Raw genomic sequence first — 18,502 nt, 5'->3', positions numbered from 1 at the left:
TATGGACGTGGTAGGACAGTAGATCTTCTGTTATATCTGCACGTTGACATTTAATTTGTTAGAATTTTGTGGTTTTTGATAAAATAAGTTTCGTTAATAAATGCATAATTTCCATTATGCTGATGTTGCTAATCTTTAACCCTTACAGCCTAGTGGGCACCATATATACCACCTGCTATAGCAGCCAGTAAGTGTGAATTTTGCATATAACCAGTTGATCTTTGTAATGGCGGTAGTACGAACTGAATTGTTAAGCGCTATTTCTGTATTTACTGATACTGTATCAACAGCAGGTGTTATTTTGCGTCTATTAAGATGAAGGGTTGTTCGTGTACTGCAAATTTAAAAAGATTTGGAAAAAAATCGTTTCGTATTCGAAAATGTTCTCTGTCATAACTTTGTTAGAACTCAGTAAATCCAATAGATCCATCAGACAGTGTAATATATACTCCGATTGGGACCCGAACTACGTACCTCCGGTTTGAAGGTGCTTTACCACTTAAGCTGGTTAAGATGGTTTGTTTCTATTCGACAACTGAGGGGATTCGTACGTATGTGAGGAAATTGTAGTTTATCTCTAATCATATTTCTTACTGCATCCTCATATCGTCTGCGGAAAAAAATACACAGTTTTATAATTTATTGTTCCAGTCACAGTTTTTACATTGTATTAAGTAACTCTCACCTGCTTAATATCATATCATGCCTTTATGTTGTGTTCTACCTACCATGGATTCAGTCCACCCAAGAGCTTTCAGTTCTAGAGACTGTTTGACCATTTCCTAACATTTGCACTTGGTATGATCGAGCCTGGTCTTGTTCACAAAGTGTGGCGCGTATTGATAGGGAAGAATACTTTGCTCCGGTGGTAGTTCAGAGATTCCGCGCACGTGCGTTGAGACGCCATCCGTCGCAACTCTCCCCTGGTGAGAATGTGACGCGATAGCGCATCTTCTTCGCTGTTATCGGTTTTGTACCAACATCGACGAAGTTCGAAGAGTAACATCCAATAAGCGTGATCGCCTTACCTAAGTGCAGCTGATTGGCATTGGCTGAAGTCATGTGTTCAGGAAAACTTCTCGTCTAATTCTAGAGCACTTTAATATGACAGCATTGATCTTTATGTGTAATAGGTGTTCCTTTAGCTCATGTGTTCTATTTCAAATTATAAATAAAGAATTAAATATTTTTGGTGGTAGGCACTATCGTTATCATCATTAATATTATTTATTTAGCTTGATGATTAAAAGAGATGCGTGTATATAATGCCTACACACATATGTATTATTTATTTATTTATTTATGTAGTGTTCTGTCTGACGACAGGTCCATATGAACAGAATCCTTCCATCCTTTTCTCGGACTGGGACCTGTTCATATATGTTCTTGGCAGATGATCCAGAAGTGGTTTGCCATTGCCTTCTTCTGTGTGTGAATGGAGTACTTGTTGGGATGCCACGTAGAAACCGAGGAAGCCCCCGGAGGAAAACTCCGTGTTGCCTAGACCACGGCCTTGCCCAACACAAGTTATAAATTCGGGCACCGTCGGGAATCGAACCCGATTCCCGACGGTGTATATTGTATACAAATATTTTTGTCTCTTTTTTGTTTGTGTTTTGTTTCTTCCTTTCTTAATTCTTTCATCGTCTTTCATTCAGTTTCACAGTTTTGCAGAATATTTAAACCGTAATAAATAGGAATTAGTGAAGGAAGCGTGCAGTATTTTAAGAAATAGACCACTGTTAGGTCCAAAGCTGAGGAGACCAGCAACATTCCCTCAGATTTTCCACCTATTTATAGAAATAGAGATATAATATAGTTAGACGTACTAGAAACTTCTTGTAAAATTTTTCACGTATTAAAGTTTCTGCGACATTGAAACACAAGCTTGATCCAGAATTACCTTAAACGACCTTTAGGCGTATTTAAAGTAAGTTTAAAAATACCAAAAAAAAATCTGAAATAAACTAAGAACGTGTCATAAACCAATAAATTTCAGTATGAGCTATACGAATGTCTCTAGCAATGTCAAACCAATATTAAACCGCCTGGTAATCTTTCCGGAGAATTCTGTGGCTAGTTTGTTTCTCAAACTTGTGATCAGTGTCCTCATCTCTTTTTTAGTGTCGTCCGCAACGGTACGATAAGTTGTCTGTTGGCACGCCACAGAAAGTTGTGCACCCTGCGCGCGGAAAAAAAGCTCGTTTTCGACACGTTCTGCACTCACAGAAGGTCTTCTGGTACATTTTACCCTCACAGGGACAAGAATCAATAGTTTATTTGGTGGATCCACACGTACTTTCGCCAAAAATATAGTTTCATTTGTTTTAAGAAGATACCGGGACTTTATTTAAACTTTTCCGGATGATATAAACGAAATGTGCGTTTAGTTGACTAGAATTGTTTTAAAATTGTCCATTCTGCTATATAGAAAACTGTTTTCAAACTGTGTGTTTGGTGCTCCCGTACTAGCAATATATATTTCCAGCTGTGTTAGAATGAAACAATTTGCTGTCTATCTGGTTGCAATTGTTTCAGCTGGTGTATTTTGTTTCGCTCCCTGATTGGAAACAGACATTTTAAGTCCTTGTCACCCAGTCAGTCCGCAATTTATTCTCCCCATAAACTCAACTGAGTTACCGGCCCTTTGTTTCTAACATTATCGCCCATGCACAAACAATGCTGGATAGCACAAGCTGTTTTGTCTTTCCAGGATTGAAATGACGGACTTGCGTTGTCGCTGTGATAAGCTCGGCGGCTTGGATTAAGCGCCTCGTAGTTCTTCGTAGGCGCTGTGCATTATTGTATGTCTTGTTCCAGTTGTCTCTCGGATATGGAGATGATGATTGCCTTCTGGGATTTTGTTCTGTGTTGTCTGCTGACTGCTATAAGTATGCTGTGTTTCAGAGGTGCTTTCTGCCTCCATTATCAGGGTAATTGTGTCCCTGCCAAGGTAATAAGCACCCCTGAAACTCCGGCAAACTTAAATCAGTCTGCTTTTCGTAACATCTCAGCAAACTGTCATTTTAATATTCGTTGCCGTGAGAAACTGAAGTATCACCCATTTCGATATGGAGTCTTCGTAGTTACTGTTTTCTGATAGATCGTGTTTACTTTGTGGAAGCTGAATTTACAAGTAAAAGTGTTTTGATCGAGAAGAGTGGCTGACATTTCTGGCCACGATGGCATTTGACCCGATCTAATTTGAATGTGTCTGTCGGAACCCTGGACTTTCGAGTCGGCAGGCACTAAGGGGAAAGTTAAATCTCATCCGGCTTCCTTCTTACCCGGACCGGTGCTTCTCGGTGGTAACCCGGTTCGCTTTTCACGGCACATTACACTCAGAACTCCTCGTGAGAGATACGACGCCACTTGGTGTCTTCAGAGAACCCACTTGCTGCTTGGCTTCATTATAACAGCATTATTACTTAGCCAAGTCCTTTGCAGCCTAATAAGTTACCTTGTAAGGGAAAAGCAGAATATAACTCACTCTAAATAATGAATTTTTCAAACACGCTAAGGCACGCTGTACCCTAATTATCCTAATGGGATTCCGCGTGAATTAGTCTGATCCTGAGATTCTTTTTGTGAAGTTGTACTTAAGAAATTCTTTGCTTCCCCTTTGAGCCTATAAATTTTTAAATCTTTAGAGAATTTAATTTTGTAAAAAATGACTATGAATGTCTTCTGGAATGTTGCTCTGTGTAGTCTGGTGGACGTTTATCGACGTGAACAATTAAAGTACTCGTTTGGGAGAACAATAAATTTAACAAAAACCTAGGCAGTTTTTATCTTTACTTTGCCATCGTCCGTAACCCTTTTTGGGCAACATGGAGTCATTCCTGTTGGTGTTATATCTGGTCTCGCTCTTATATTCCCTGGGGACAAAAATCTATGCAACCAGAGCTTGTTACTTCCTTATTACAATCCTAAGATTACCGTGTTACAGAATAAATTCCCCTGTGCCTCTGACATAACAATTAAACCAGAGGACACCTCTCCAACCCTCAGGGCAAGCTAGGAAACGATTTTAGGGTATGGTTGCAGTTCTTAGTTACTCTATTTTCGCTGGGAATTCCTATTTGTGTTTATTCCTTATGCAAAAGCAGTAGCCCCTTGTACATCAAGAATTATTGCATAATGTTCAAATTTGAGCACGTTCAGTTGTCAGGCAAGTGAATCATACACACATAATTAATATTGGTTCATGTTATTATAGAAATTGTTTTAATGGCATAAACTTTTAGATGAAATAAACAGTTTGAATTATCATTAATTCAGTTTACCGCCCAATATTCTTATCTTTCTTCGATACCATAGAGCGTCTGTATTAAGTTGATTCCCAACAAAGGCGCGGATTTGAAATGTTTATTTCATTAGGTTATAACCGAAATTTTTCTTAACATTTAGTGGTACGGTAGTTTGGGGTGCGTTCGTGTCTTCGTATGTATTAGACTTGTTTTGTGAAGTGATAGTCTGATGTACATTAACATGGAAATTAGGTGAAGTTATTTTGAAAGAATCGTCAATACCCATCAGTACTACTTGCCTTAAAGTTAAAGCGACCTTTGTAAAGTTGCAGAACACGAATATTGGTTTAAATAAGCAGTATTTAGCATATACTTCATTATGAATTGTATGTTGGTAATATGGTTGAAACTTTTCATGGAATTCCCTACGACAGAGTGGAATCTGCCAGTCTGCCCGTTGCTGTTCTTTTTACTACGCGTCAGTGAATATCAGATATGTATGAAAAATTTGCACATCGGTTGCTGATGGGTAATATTGGCATGTAATATCCAATTTTATGTGAAACGACCCTCGGCAGTCTACTGTAATGCTGAACATAAATTTTACATAACTAGATAGCTATTGTCTATAGATGTGCTCGAATATGTCTGCTGCCTTTGTTTCTAGACTTCTGGACTCTTAGTTGAACAGCTTTCTGGGTTATTATTGACGATCCGTCAAAAACTGAATCCTGTTTTAGCTCCTTTCACCGACTGCAACGCTTTTGCGTATCCTATTGGAATTTTAACGCGGTAGTGAACGAGTTATGGGTATGCCGTTCTGGACACCATCTGATTCAATTTATAGTCGGACATTGATGTGTCAGAACCCCAACAGTGAAATCAAGTATACTTTTCTTGCGCTATACAAACATTTGGTACGAAGATTAAATTTCTGCTCTAAATTCCAAGTATGCTTTATTCTGCCATAAGTGGTCATTCATCTTATAGGTATATTTTCTATTTGTACATTTAAGTCTGCGGCCACGTAAGTGGAAAAATAAAAGCATCGCGTCCTGGATGTTTTTCCTCAGTTGTATGTTATGGCAGACGTTTTCCACTCGTCCTATCTTCGTTCACGGAGTACGCATTATTGCATTTATTCATAAGGGATTCAAGAAACTTGTAAAATGAAGTTAGCTATATCGCGAATTGGGCTGTACTTCCAAGAAGATAAATGTCAGGCGAGGAAAGTTAGTATAAATTAATTATAAGACTCATTACTGATCTCAGTGTAGTTTATTAATCCTTTATTCAAACGGAAGGAAACATGATGACATTAATTGATTGATTTTAAGTTCGCAGTGTAAGCTCTGTCGATCATATTTTTGGAAACCCTTGTCTAACCCCCCCCCCCCAAAAAAAGAAATTTGCAGAAGCATTTCTGTGGTTAGTTTCTGAAGCGACATAACCGACTACACTGGTAGTGTTATAGAACGGTTATTAGTTATAAAGCTGAGATCATGACGTATAAATTGTTTCCCACATAAATTTAAACATCGAAAACTGTGGTAGTGTAGAACTCTACTAATTAATGAATACGATCAACGCGCCACAGCCTTATTTTAACTTCCCCCCCCCCCATTTCTTGATTAGTCTGAAACTTTACCGCTAGCTTAAATAGCTAATTATACTCGAGTTGAGGTGAGTTTCTCTTCAGGAAATACCCTGTTCGTCTGTAAGGGCTTTACTTGTTGAGGTACATGGCCCAAACGGTGAATCAAGAATTGAATCCGCGAATTAATTTACAAATAAATAAGAGAGGAAATTTTAATTAAGGGACTGGGGGGAGTTTTTCCAATTCAAGAGAACCGTTTAAGGTACATGAATTGCAAAGGAGTTTTATATTTTCGTGTGGAAGTGAGGACGAAGTGAGACAAAGAAATAAAAGAGAATTAATCAATAAAGATACGAACGAAACAATTGTCAATTATTATAGTTTCTATTAGGTTATAAATGTAATGACTATTGTAGTTGATTTTCTTATTCTTTTTTATAGGTTATAATTCTCACATTTATAAATAAACCTGAAGTTGAACTGCGCATTAAATTCGGCAGTTTTATGATTTTAACACTTTTATAGAACTGTAGGCGTAACCGATTATGAAATTCCTGTCCTCTTGGTCTGTGAAAAGTACATCCTATTACGAAGCTAGTGGTTTAGCAGTAGCTTTTAGCTTTGTAACTATTTAATTACAAAGCGATAGCAGACTATTGGGTGGCGCCTACGTGATAAGATAGTCTATCATGTTCAACTTTCTAATTGACCCTCCATCTGAGATATACTCATAGATGTCACTGGTGAAATCATTGTGGTCCGTTCGAATACTGTAAATGATTTACCATATTCAGTTGTGTAGGGAATTATATTTAGAACGCAACACTAACTACCACGTATGAGCCAGTGGAAACCAATGAGAATGCTGGATTCTTGCAACCGCACCCCATTGTTGTAACTGATGCTGTACTTGAAATAAATACGGTTGTAATTGCAGCTGTTATGTCGCTCGACGACGAGCACTTGTCAGAGACAAACAGTTCATCTTCCCTTCCCGAACACCAGCAAACATTTTAAATGCAAAATAATGTTCGAGAATGAACATACGTTCTGCTCGTGATTATACATTTTCTTGCGCAACTCTAGTGACCAGTGGCTCAGCTACCAGGATGACCTTGACTGAGGTCTTGCGGGAGGTTGTGTGAGTCTGTTGTTTCTGGTAGGACCTGAGGTTCTCGCGACGGTGAATACGAAGATGGCTATCTTCTGGGTTGTAGCGCCGTGTAGTCTGGTATAAATTTACAAATCTTTCAGAGCAGCGACCTCTGAAATGTTGGTAACGTTCTACCAGACTACACGGCATTACGACCCAGAAGACAGCCATCGACTTGCATTTCATTTTATCTTCGTGTCGTGATTGTTATTGGGTTGCGTTTTAAATGACGTTCTCTACATATATATATATATATATATATATATATATATATATATATATATATCGTGACGTGGAACTCCCCAGTAACGTATCTGGCCTTTATTTAAATAGATTTTCAGGTCAAGTCTTGCGACAAGGCTGGCAGACCTCTTTAATGTTATCCCTTATTCCTTTTTTCTGTACAACTGAAAGCTAATGTTTTACTTCAAATTACGCCACCAATTCTTTTATACCTACTCTTCCTAACACATCATATATCATCATTTATCTTTGACACAGCATTCGATTTGCAACAGATTTATATATATATATATATATATATATATATATATATATATCTTGCTCTGTTTCACCTGTTCATGTTTCGTCCCTCGTCTGTTTTCCTCTGGATTTAAATCGGAACGATCCGTTTAGGAAATTCTTCCTTTTTGTGTTTTAGATATATTCTGTATTCTTTTTTCTTTGTAGTCTTGAATATTGTCTCTAGAGAATATACAAACGTCGTCTTCCAGTCTTCTGTTCTTCGCCATGTTAAATTCTGAACGCGTGTTAAAAAGCGTATTTCTGCACTTAGGAACTTTTTGACGTAAATACGTCTATAAGGAAGGGTCATTCGGCAAAAAAGTGTAACGAAAAAGGGAAACGAAAAAGGGAACGAAAAAGTGTAACAAGTGTACCTAGGTAACGTCGTGTTTACTCGGCATTGTTGTTACCTAGGAAACGTTACATTTCATTACATTACATTAAAATACATTACTTTGCATTACATTCATCTACCACAGACCCATCTTAAGCGCAACTAATTCAAGTTAAGCATTCAAGCATTTTTGTTACCTAGGAAACGTCATCTGTTTACTCGGCATTGTTGTTACCTATAAAACATTACATTACCTTACATTACATTACATTACCTTACCTTACCTTACCTTACTTTACATTACATTCAGCTACCACAGACCCATCTTAAGCGTAACTAATTAAAGTTGAAAAGCAATGTCTTAATCAAACGTATCTCAATTGTAAAGCATGTATAAAGGAAATATTTAGAATAAAGCCAATATATAAACTTCCTTTCCGTAAAGACGTATTTACGTAAAATTCTCCGGAACCATGGTTCCACTGACAACTTTTTATTTTCCTGCGCACAAAGAAGTATGTATGCATTTATTGAATGAAATAAAGACACATTAATAAAATAAACCATTTAATATGTTTGTATTGGCATTAATGAATAAGCGAATCTTGTGCAGGTTTTGAAAATGACCACCGTTAACTTCGTGGTACAGTTGACAGCCGTGATAAACTACGGCCACCAAACATTTTTTTGGGGCATTCTGTATATGTCTATTAATAAAACAGTGTTTATATCTTTATACGTTTCAATTCCACAGAAAAGAAATAACGGTAACTTCTGTTCAACTTTGTATCTAGTAATACGGAACAAATAAAATCTGTCATCTCTCGACATTTTAAAATAAGGGTTTGTGTTTGTTTAATAATGTAAATTGTCAACCTCCAACGTCAATATATAAACCAAAGAAGACGTTTTCTGTTAAATTAAACTCAGAACTGGAGAAGTTAGGGAACATCTGTAGTCGCTTAATGATTTAACTTCTGTCCAAAGAGTCTCAACTGTGTACACCATTGAAAATCTCTGTCATTGCCAAGAGACGGCTGTGCACCCCTGATTGATGCAAGAATTGGCTCAGTTGGACCTTGTGGTTCCTATTCTGGCAGGAATCGGCGTGGCCTAATTTAAGGTTCTATCCCGGTGTTCGCCTGGAGGGACTGAGGATAACCGCGAGAACCTCAGTCACAATAGCCGGACGTCGGGCCGAGATTTTAACCCTGGGCCTCCCGAATACGAAGCAGGAGTGCTAACCACTCGGCCACGGCGTTCGACTCGATGAAGTGACAGTTTTTACGTTCTTGAGGCTTATATTGTGTGTATGTATTCTGGTTTTAGGTAGGTCTGATTTAGCACGTTGTGTTACCGGTTGAAACGATATCTTTAATTTGGAACCGCATGCACGAGTTACAGAGAATGCAGTACGCAGTTGCGGTAGACCAGCTAAAATTTGTGGTTTGCAGCGTCATCGGAGGTATTTCAGCGAATGTGTTCTCAATTGAATTCTAATGCAGATAATACTGAGATATGGAGTGATATTGATGGAGTTCATACCGCTCAAGGATATTAGTTCGAGTTCTGAATTCCGCTGCACCGCAACGGCGTTCCATATTTGAAACCAGAAGTTTTTGGTCGGAGTAGATCTAGCATTAAACATCGTACTCACTTTCCAGTGAATCGGAACCTGGTATGCGTGCAGAGCGTGAGTTAATAAATGTGACAAAACGGAAACCATGCTTATCCCTGTCTTATTGCCCATCCTTCCACTTCGACTGATGATGAAGACAACTGACAGACTGGCGCTAACAGGTTGCAACATGATTTGACCTGCGTGGGATCTTGAATGGTCACGGTGATATTGTAAGATAAACGGTCTTTTTGGCCGTGTGTTTATTAATCCAACCTAATTGAATTGTATTGCAACCATCAATACATTTTCTTATTTATGTTACGTGTCTTTTCGATCACCCTATACAAGTAAATCTATCACTTGTATTAATATAGATTAGCTGTGCTTTTCTCCGAAACTTAGTGATCTTAAGATGGCGGATGAATCTTCAAAGAAACACAAATACACAATTCAGATTGATTTGTAGTTCGTTACCACATCCTAGTTTTAGAAGTTTGGAGAGTATTTAGAAAATTTAGTCCAGAATGTTTCAATACGTGGGCCAGCTCCATGACTTGTTAAAAGTGATGAAGATGGTGAAGTAATTTTCATTGTAAATAATGATTGAATTTTAATCAAAACTTAAAATGACATTAATTTTAATCTGGATGTTTTCCTTCACAATATTTGTCGTTGGGCACGATCCTTTGCTGTTTATCAACACAAATTTGGTGTATCCTGAGGATCTATTTTAATATTATCCTCTCATCACCTCTTTGTTTCGAGTTTCCTTTTTCATGTTTGAACATCAGTCTGCATATCTAGGCGATTGTAGCGATTCTATTTGACTAACCAAACCATACTACTAGCTAGGTGAGCTGCATAATTTTAAAACGCCCGGTTAGGAATGGGCGCTCATTACAATGAGACAGTCATAAACATAGATTTCGTACTTGTAAATGAATTTAGATGTGTGTGTTAACGGAATAGAGATTTCTGATTTAATCTGTTAAACATTTCATGTAACTTAGTAAATCAGTGAGTGGCATGCTTCCAGGCTCCTTTCTGCATACGCCAACAGAGCCTGTATCAGCTTGGATTCGATCGCTCAATCCCAGTCCTCAAATATGCCTTATTTTTCCCAACTACTTAATTGCAAAGTGTGTTTTTCGAATTATGGAAATATGGTATACTTTAACTTATTGAGTTCGCGTCTCTGCTGCTTTAGATCGCTTAAAATTTGTAATGACCCTTGAAATTGAAATTTCCTGACCAGGGGCTCACTTCTCTTCCTGTTGTTATGTCGATTACATCCAGACACGAGTGGAGTCGCTAGATTTCAAGTAGCTGCTGCTTCCCAACCACTATCGACTCCAGCCCAACGATTTCCGCCTGGCTGGACAGGCGTCATCTTTCCAATGAACTGAGACAAAGTTAACCGTATCAGACAACAGCTGTGCCCTACACTCTAATTTCCCAGATGACTTGCTCGCTATCGTAATGTTCATTCCTGCCGAACATCAAAGAACATGTTTCTACAGTCCAGCAACATCATAACCAACAAGCAACCAAGTGGCTATCAAATGTCAGACTGCATATTCAGCCAGCAAAGTATGCCTCAGAATGTAATAAAGTGCCATTGAAAGGCTGTGACTGGGTGTTCGTATGCAGTCTGCTTTATGTGATAGGTAAAACTAGCAAAGAACAGATAATCCTTTGATACAGAATGTTATCCGTGATTGTGTCTCTCAGCCTTTCAAATTACGCGTTTCTTTGCCGATATCATATAATTTACTTTTTTTGCTATTGGAGCCAAACAGCTTCTGTACACGATACGTTTGTGATTCAACGGATTCTTGTTTTCCTCCACGGATGTAGAGTGTGTTTGTTTCAGTCCATATCGAAGTAACATTTCTTGAACAGTGTACAGAAATTTCGCCTCCATTTGTAAATCAAAATAATCTGTTTACACAGCAGTTTTGTTTTAGCAGCCATAGGTAGCTGTTTCTTTTATTTTCACCCAATACATTTTCGTCGGTTACCATCGTCTTCCTTACAAGTCCAAAGGTATGGACATTTCCAGTTTACAGAGCCCCATGTGTTTCAGCGTATTAAAATGACTTAACTTCTCTTTGTACCCGGGATACATGGTTTTCATCTGCGGGTGCATTCGTACTCGTGATGAGCTTGTGGTACAGTCGGACCTACTAACAAAATTTTCCCAAAAACAATTAATATCGTAGCGGTATGCATTCATCTCATTTACTACCTAACGTGTGTTTAACTATATTTTAAAATCGTATTTTTATATAGGCCATATTTAAAATTGAATAATTCGATTAAAAATTCTCGGATTCTTCTGTTGTTATGCCTTTGTGTTTCTGTTACTGGCAGCTGTCTGTACAGGCTATGTACAACCTGATTCTTGTGCAGAATTTATACTCGTCACTCATCTCTGCTTGATCCGGGTGTTTTGAAAGTTGTGCGGGAAAGAAACATTAAATCCGCGTAATAATTTTACCATCATAATTAATTTGCTCAAGTGTAATTTGAGGTAAACCAAACCCCTGTGTTCTAAAGTAAAGAGATAGTAAGAGATTAAGCCTAGTCTTTTAGAAGAAGTAATTAGCAACATGGACATTTACAAAGTGAACCTACAACTGTTCTTTAATTATGCCCTGGGTAACTTGTTTTGCGTGAAGTTTTAAAATTAATTTTGTAGTAGTTTATGTACTAACCACGGATGCATTATGTTTTCCCAAAGCCTTTTATCTACCTGCAAGTCCACACGGCGTTAAAACCTAAAAGATAAACATCGATGTTTTGTTTAAATTACTTAACTCTGTGATACACCTTGTTTATTTTTAACGACTGTACTCTGTTCATTGATTAGGTCTCTGCCTAATGCTCCCTATTTTTGGAGCCCTACTGCCTCAGTATTACATATCCTGGATTATCTTTGCAAAACGAATTATTTTTAATCCAAGGCATTTATTTGTTATAAGACATAACATTAACACACACCGTGCGGCGAACAAGACTGTATTTTTATGAACGCGCAAAACTATGTACTAAATTGTATTTTAAGGTTCACACTATTTACATTTGCGCCACTGGAATGTGAGAATCTACTTATATGTTAAACAACATGCGTAAAATGTTCTCTCGTAAAATATTAATAACCCACTTAACTTTAACGAACATTACAAAGAGAGCCATTTAAAATAGTAGAAACAGTGCGCTGTAAGCAGTGCAAGTAACAAAATGGATACACGATGGAAATTTCTTGTCAGAGACAATCTTATACGATTAAATATTTTTTTATTTTTCCTATATATTTTAAATCAACGGATTTAAATGCTGGCTGCTAGGAAGAATGTTTGACGCGTAACCTACTGTACGCAACTCCATATGGTGAAGCTAGGAGGAAGTATAAACAAATAAATGCAATACATGTAAAATAATTTTATGCTTACTTCATATTTTTTACTAGGACACTTTCCCATTATGCTTAATTTATCATATATAATCTCACGTTTTCCATCGTCGCCATGTTCACTGTTGTTAACACCCAAAAGAAGTGTTTCATGCATATTTAGTCGTATGTTTGTGGTCTAACTCCGAACACAATTTCATTTCAGGCTCCTACCTCCAATGATCTTTTACCTACCACATAAATAGGTCTGTAAAAATTTTCTGTCTGCTATGTTATTTCACATGTTCCAAAACACACACACAACAAAAGTTGTGTGAAACTATCTGAGAACAAAATTTCAGGAATCCATATTAAATGGTGATCCTGTCGTTTCTTTTTTCAGGTTTGCAGAGTCGCCATGTTGGTATTATTGAACACGGGATTTTAAAAGTGCAAGTATCCGGTCGCTTCCTATAGCATGACGTTTGTACCAAGTTTCATAAGGACCCGTAGCTTAGCTAACAATTAATATAGCAGGACAGTCACGCCACGTCCGTGTTTTTGGGTATAAAGTGGTGAATTCATTTCGTAATTGGCATCGTCAGGGTAAACTCTGAAAGTGACCAGTGTGGTCGAGTTCGCCGAAAGGTACTCCGCAGAACTTCGAAACTCTCGCTCCTCTTGTACTTTGGTGAAGAAACTTTGGGCTGACTACAGCACCACTACACAGAAATTAGTCCTGTCACAATCACGCGATCCTCGTGGAACTTGAATATAACGCGTGTTCATGTCATTGGCAGACACTCATTAACAATTTGCAGGACCACTCTGCTTCGACAGTGTACTTGTCGCAAGATATCTCCGAGCTTCGTTGACCATTGCAAATATACACGTTTGGGCCAGCTGTGTTGTCTCTCAGACTCGCAGATATTTTGCATCCAGTTTACCACCGAGTCGTGTTTTACTGTGTAACGATATTTCATCTTGTCCAATTACCATTTTCAGCTACAGAGTGACCCAAAATGTATCTACTAAGTTTAAAATAAGTTTTCTCTGCATCACATGATTATAGTTTGAAGAACCTTTGCTGATAGACTGCAGTACGCAAGCCGTTTGTTTATGTGTGTTTTTGTTCAGATACCGGGACAACTCAGATGCTTTTCAGGAACTAAAATCATTTATTCAGTGTGAAGTCCTTGCTATTCCAAGTGATATTTTTCAAAGTGTGTTGTAAAACTATGCAGTGATTTTGCGAAAGATCGTGGGAGTTGAGGGCAAACACATTAAACACGTAGGAATACAAAAGGAGTTTCTTGCTGATTTTAATAAGATGTTGATGCCTCATCTTTCGGGTGAAATAAGGCATCGAACTTGGTAGGTACATTTTGGGCCAACCTATAACTTAGCTTGTGTATTGCACTTAGACTCCCGAATCTACGTCTTCTTCCTGAGGCCTCCGAAGATATCCACAGATTGTTCAGATTAATGCCAGAATATACATAACAGTAGATTCTATATATGTTTTCATAATAAGTAATTTATAATTCATTCAGTTCGGTTTCCAGAAAGTCTAATTACTATATGTTTATTTAAACGAATTTGTCCGTGGGACAATTGTAACATTAAATTGTGAATCTGCTGAATGTCTGTAGGTTGTGATTTTTACTTGGAAGGAAACTAGTAAAGTACCACATGAGACATTAATCACAGTTAAGTAATATACGCACTAGAAAACATTAGGTTTTCATGATAATTATAAGCGTGGTTAAATTGATATCATAAAGCCAAGAATCCCTCAACAGTGGTAGCAAGGCAATGATTTTATTAATTTGTTTCTAATAGGCTCACGTAGTCGTGAACATTCTCATATTAATACAGGATGATTATAAATTTTCTTTACACATTTAAAAATGTATTCTAAACATGCAAGATGCGCGCAATAATTAAAGTTGTAGAGCATAAACAAGGAGTTTTAAATTTTCTGTCATGATTCCAATGTGATCCCCCATTGGTGAGTTTACATACATTAAAATGATAATTATTCTCATTTAAATCATGGACATCATTTACATGTCAACTAATTTAAAAGCTTCTTGAATACGATATCTTTTAATTCGGACCCCAAATCCAAGGAATCCTGCTAAATGTTTTGTAGACCAAATTTAAATGAAATCTACATACTGTTAGATAAGGAAAGGGATACTCTGTTAAAAATGAAGAGAATGGAAGAAATGAATAAAAGAAAATTCCGATGATGCAGTCATGTTCTATTCATACTTAAAAACAATTTTTCCTTCTGATGAAAAACGTTTATTGAATAAGTATCAAGAGCATTACATTCATTTGTTGATACAAGTAGCATCCTGTGTTAGAATATTGGAAAATTAATTTCATGTGAATAAAAATTATAATAAAACATGCTTTTTACATGTATCCGGCGTATATTGAATTATCAAATTCTAGACATCTACACTGCTTTACTCTTCACGTAAAGCCCATCGCGTTGTGTAAGTAAAGTCTATTTGCATACGTTGTGTGTGTATACTCGATATCTTGGGAACTCTGTAACTGTTTAACAGAGTTTCTGCTGAAACAAAAGAACATCGCTCCAGAAGAGAGATGAAATAAAATAATAAGTTGATGACTCTTAGCGAAACTTAGCGGAGTTCAAGGAAAGAAGTCGATTGTTACGCTTTCATTTGCTTATTACAACCTTTATCATATATCTCTTTTATTATTTTTTGCAAACATTTGCCACGTACCAACGATACAGACGCATTCCTTCCTATTGAAACTGTGCTATATTTGCCAGCAAGATATTGAGTCTCTCTCTCTCTCAAGAAATATGTTTCCGTCTGTCAAGAGTTTGTAATATCTGGTCGCTTTCTGAAAAAGAGGTAGCAGGTGCTGGAGAGAATCGAGATCTGCACTACTACACGCGCAGAAAACATCGATTTACCTTCCATTTTCTGTATTTGTGAATTCCAAATGCTCTTATTTACTTATTTATTTGTTGTTTGAGATTCATCTAACGATTTTGCAAATAGGTCAGACTATAGAACGTCGAATGATAGGATGATTAGTGAATACCTAATTGGAAAGGATTTTGAAAGAAGCGATCGTGGAATAATTTTAGGTGGGATACTATCCCGGGATTTGTCTGGGTAGACTGATGGGAAAAAACGAAAACCCCAGCGAATATTGCCGGTCTCTGGGCCGAAATTTTTTAATTTGGGAGCTTTCTAATACGAATGAGGAGTGCAAATCACCGGGTCACGAAGTTTGTTGAAATCTGGCGATAAATTATGATGGAAAGAAGGAATGCTCTGTTTCCGGTAATTTCTGTCCTTCTTTAACTAAACCAGAAATAGGATGGATATATATATATATATATATATATATATATATATATATATATATAAAGTTGGTTTGTAAGATTGCTTATGTAATCCTTGTACATTAATAAAAACAAAATTAAGCTAGTAGGAGAATAGCAAAGTACGATTATTCCAGCGGTATGTTATCAGACTTCCCTACCTTCAATGGCCTCGACCGACTCAGGATAACTTCGGAGGACATGGATTCCTATTCGAAAGTTATTCTCTCTGAGTCCCTCTCTCTCTCTCTCTCTCTATATATATACATACATATATATATAGAGAGAGAGAGAGAGAGTTAGTTAATTAGATGTTCATGAAAGTAGGGTGAAACACGCGCCATACATAACGTGGATTGAAAAGTGTTTTCGTGCTGAAAATATGATGTTAAGTAATCAAAATGCCAAATCCTTTCCTGTGCAACGTCATATTTAATCTGAATAATCAATATGATTTCAATTTCGCAGTGAAATTGCAAAGGAAATGCATGGAACCTATGTGTAATAGGATTTTCTCCGCATTTTGTATTAATGTGGTCGGAGTTAAATTAGAATCCGAAGTGTCGATAATCTCATATTTTGCGGAGAGCATGGGCACTAGGTAGATACTTTCAACGAAATTTTTAATTTAATCAGTGCACTAGTAGGTTACTGCTCACGAAATCAATTTGGACCAGTGATTTAATCTTTGCGCCTTATAACACCTTGGTTGAATTAGTAATACATGTGACACTCAAAATCACTGATCTAGTTTAAACGGTGATGCGATTAACCCACGCGGAAAGGCAGGTCGACGTTTTGATGGAGATAAAAAAATAATTGGAAACAGGAGAGACGAAGCATTGCCACTGTGAATCCGAACTGAATTGGGAGACACAGGCAATAAAAATTTTGTTTTCATTATCTCGTGTGGTCTCCGTTCTTTTGTGAGGAACTCTGAGACGCCTCTTGTGTGCGGCACAGCTAAGTGGTGAAATGGGGGACGCTTGCCTCTTTGGGCCTGAGTTATATTAACCCCTACTTCACAGTAATTGGGGAAATATTTCACAAAATTTGTCTGTCTCTTTCTGCGGTCTCGTAAGTCATAACATGGAACAGAGCCTTGCTCAATTTGTCAAGGAAGTTGCCATCTTTTATGGAGCCTGCATCTTCATTACTGAGTTCACAAGAACCTCTCACTGTTCCACCACGGCCTCATATCCGATGTCTTTTACATCAATTTTAATAATATCCTTCCATATAATTTTAGTTCTCCCATGTGGTATCGACTAAAATTCTGTATGTATTCTCATTTCTCTCAAGCGTGCTACAAACCTCACCCATTTGATCTCACCGATTTTATTATCCGATGACTGTTGGCTGTAAAGCCCAAATCATGCGATCGAATTGTTCTTAAACACTCTCAGTCTGTGTTCTTCCAGTTTTGTCTGATAAAATTCTGTGGACATTAACAGAATAGAGTAGAATATTGGAATGATAAAATCATTGTTCAAGTTGGACAATACAATTACTGCCATTTCGTTTTCATATAAAATATATCCTTCAAGTCACGGACCTGCTGTATGTACGTATGTACGTCTGTCTGTAAAAGCGAAATGATCATGAGCTTTATCTCCAAGTCTATTAAACGCGTTAACGCTTTGCATTTTCCATTCAGCAAGAATGAAAAATATCCTTTTTCCCGCTTTATTATCGCTGCACTCTCTGCCCTGAAAGTGTGAAACAAAAGAGAGTAGTGTGTGTTGATCTGCGTGAATATATATTGTGTTAGATTTAAAAGACTCGACGCCCGTCGCAGATACCCTCCCCCCTGTCAGAATTAACTAAGCCTTGATGCTAACCGTTAACAGGCTAGACTTATGGCAGGGTTTCAGTCGTTAGATTTCGTTTCTGACAGGCAGTGGACCTTTGGTGTGAAGTCTGCGTAAGAATATTTTTAGGTGGCGTATAATCCGCTTTATTTGCTGTTGTAAGAAGGTAGAATATAAGAGCATTTATAATCATCGATCTCTTTGGATGCATGACTTCGAACTTGAAGCTAAAACTATTTTGAAACTCTATATATCAAATGGTGGATAATACTCTTAAATAACTGATTACGCTTTGTGTGTTGCAATATGTTGATTAGACTGGTTTTGTAAGATTTGAGGTTTTCACGGCGGTGAGTATGAAGATTTCTGTCTTCTGGGTTGTTACTACACAGCGCAACAACCCAGAAGACAGAAATCTTCAGACTGGTTCTTTTTGCATAC

General features: G+C 37.4%; 1 protein-coding gene across 1 annotated transcript in view; it reads left to right on the top strand.

Moving 5' to 3' along the window:
• The window catches only part of LOC147872132 (uncharacterized), a 331,170-nt gene extending 315,691 nt beyond the window's left edge, over positions 1–15,479 (top strand). Inside the window, exon 3 of the mRNA XM_087358978.1 lies at positions 13,278–15,479. Coding sequence (XP_087215104.1) covers positions 13,278–13,351 — 74 coding nt within the window. The 3' untranslated portion in view covers positions 13,352–15,479. The remainder of the gene's footprint in view (positions 1–13,277) is intronic.
• Positions 15,480–18,502: the final 3,023 nt, after the last annotated feature.

Source organism: Zootermopsis nevadensis, unplaced genomic scaffold (assembly GCF_977971745.1).
Source record: "Zootermopsis nevadensis isolate Lab colony 2312 unplaced genomic scaffold, Znev_1.0 Znev_ptg000030l, whole genome shotgun sequence".
Classification (NCBI taxonomy): Eukaryota; Metazoa; Arthropoda; class Insecta; order Blattodea; family Termopsidae; genus Zootermopsis; species Zootermopsis nevadensis.
This window is presented reverse-complemented; position numbering and strand designations above follow the sequence as displayed.